At 57.8% G+C, this 2,315-nt stretch overlaps 1 gene segment (V, D, J or C); it reads right to left on the bottom strand.

Moving 5' to 3' along the window:
* Nucleotides 1-506: 506 nt before the first annotated feature.
* Nucleotides 507-1,014, bottom strand: LOC138401640 (immunoglobulin lambda variable 6-57-like). The segment is given in 2 exon segments: nt 507-844; nt 969-1,014. Coding segments are annotated over 2 exon segments (384 nt in total).
* Nucleotides 1,015-2,315: the final 1,301 nt, after the last annotated feature.

Below are 2,315 nucleotides of genomic sequence, written 5' to 3' on the forward strand. Positions count from 1 at the left end.
AAAAATATCTAGCCTTGTGTGCAGCTGAATGGCATAGACGTGATTCAGAGTCACGGGCTAAAGGCTGAGGACATGCCCTGCAACTGAGTGGCCTCACCCACGGCTGAGGTTGCCTCCATGCAGGGGACATTGGTTTGTTAGTGTCTGAAGACATTTTTCTTCTCATCAGTGAGGGGAACGTGTGAACAGAAGCTAATGAGTAGAGGCCAGAGACGCTACTAAACATATTACAATGAACAACACGCCCCCGACCACAAAATGCTAACAGTGTTGTGGTTCAGAAACTGTTTTAAATACATCTACTTGACAGGTTGATTGTGAATTTATTATATGATCAGACATCAAGATATAGAAATACAAACTGGTATCTAGAAAAGAAAATAGAGGGAGCTGTGAGCACACACACGCAACTCAGGCATCCAGGAGGGACAGGGAAGAGCTGCACACCCTGGTGGGGACAGGCTGAGGGCAGAGCCAGGGCGAGGATGCTCTGGGGGGTTCTTCTCTCACTTCCCCATGGTCTGGAGCACTGTGTGACTGTCACTGCTTTCATAAGACTGGCAGTAGTAGTCGGCCTCATCCTCAGACTGCAGCCCAGAGATGGTCAGGGAGGCAGAGTTGGAGGAGCTGTCGATGGAGCCAGAGAACCGATCGGGGACTCCGGAGGCTCTTTTGTTGTCCTCGTAGATCACAGTGGTGGGGGCACTGCCCGGGCGCTGCTGGTACCAGCTCACATAGTAGCTGCCAATGCTGCCGCTGCTGCGGGTGCAGGAGATGGTGACCTTCTGCCCTGGAGACCCCGACACAGAGCTGGGCTGAGTCAGGACAAAGTTGGCCAAAGACCCTGCATAGCGGGAGACACACAGAGATCGGTGAGAACAGACCAGACCCTGTTTCCAAAGAGGAGGGAGAGACCATCATCCCAGGTGACATGCAGAGCCCTCCCTGAGTTCCCTGCAGGCAGCCACCTGTGCAGTGAGCGAGGAGGGTGAGGAGCAGCGGAGCCCAGGCCATGGTGGGGACACCCCAGGCTGTGCTTCCTGAGCTGACAGCCAGGACTGAGCCCACCAACCCTCCTTATCTGTCATCCTAATGCCCAGGGTGGGAGGTCTCCATGCAAATTTCTTCCTTTCTGGAAGCTGCAAAAGCCCCACCTTAGACTTCACACTAGCTGTGGCTGAGAGATGGAGACACTGTCCCAGGGGGAGGGCTACACCACACAGAGGACACAGGGACACCTGCAGGTGGGGCAGGGGAGACAGCTGAGGCCCCGGGGGAACCTCAGCAGGTGCTGAGACCACAGCGCCCTCTGGTGGACACGGGAGGCACAGCGGCCTTGGGAAGGGGGCCGCCCTCCCCACCCCCACCCCTCACAATTCCAGCCACTGTCCCGGGGTCTCTGCTCAGCATCCTGTGCTCCCTTCGCGTTTAAACCTCCAAATCTGTCCAGTTGGTCCAACGGCCACTACTCTGGTGAAGACATTCTGATTCCCTTTCTGTCCTTGGAGGTGTGAATGTCACAGCAGAATGGGCTGTGTGGAAGGAAAGGGAGGGGAGGGCTCCGCCTTCTCCAGGAGGGACCTCACGACCGGGGCTGCGAGCCCAGCACGGAAAGGCCTGAGAACGAGGGAGCAGCGCTCTGATCAGGGACCAGATTCCACCGTCAGAGACACCCTGAGAGCAGAAGGACCCTGAGGGCAGGGAGGGGAGGGCCAGGTGCCAGTCAGGGGACAGTTTCACCAGAGCCCTTCGCCGGCGAGTGCCATGAAGGCAGCAGGGGGCGTCGGTGGACCAGGTGGGTGCAAAGGGGTCTGGAGAGAGACTCTGCAAGGCCGGCGATCGATGGCTGTCTGGGCGAGGGGAAGGTCAGGGTCGATGTCAGTGTGAGGTTCTCGTGTGAAGGTCAGGCGGGTGTCACGGCTGCCGCCCTAGGACACAGTATGTAGAGCCTGTTTTGGGTCCTGGGATGAAAGTTTGCTTCTTCCAGTGGGGACAACCGGGTAACAGGCAGTGGAGCAGGCGACAATGTGAAAGCAAAGCTCTGCAGTCCCTCGCCGTGGGCTGTGCTGTGTCAAGGGCGCGCTGTGTGTGGACAGTGAGTTGGAGGACGGAGACGGAACCTCGGGGGCCTCCACTGCCTCCGTGGGGACAGAAAGACACTGAAGCTGCTTTTGTGTTCGGGAAAAACTGTCATTTATTTATGAGAGAAGCTACACGAGCACGTGTGAAACAGACACTCACGAAGCACGTCGTCTCCTCTGCCCGGCGCCAGCGGAGCTGGGGGACCCGACGCTGTGCTGCGCTCACGCCGGGGT

Source organism: Eulemur rufifrons, chromosome 21 (genome assembly GCF_041146395.1).
Source record: "Eulemur rufifrons isolate Redbay chromosome 21, OSU_ERuf_1, whole genome shotgun sequence".
In the NCBI taxonomy this organism is placed as follows: Eukaryota; Metazoa; Chordata; class Mammalia; order Primates; family Lemuridae; genus Eulemur; species Eulemur rufifrons.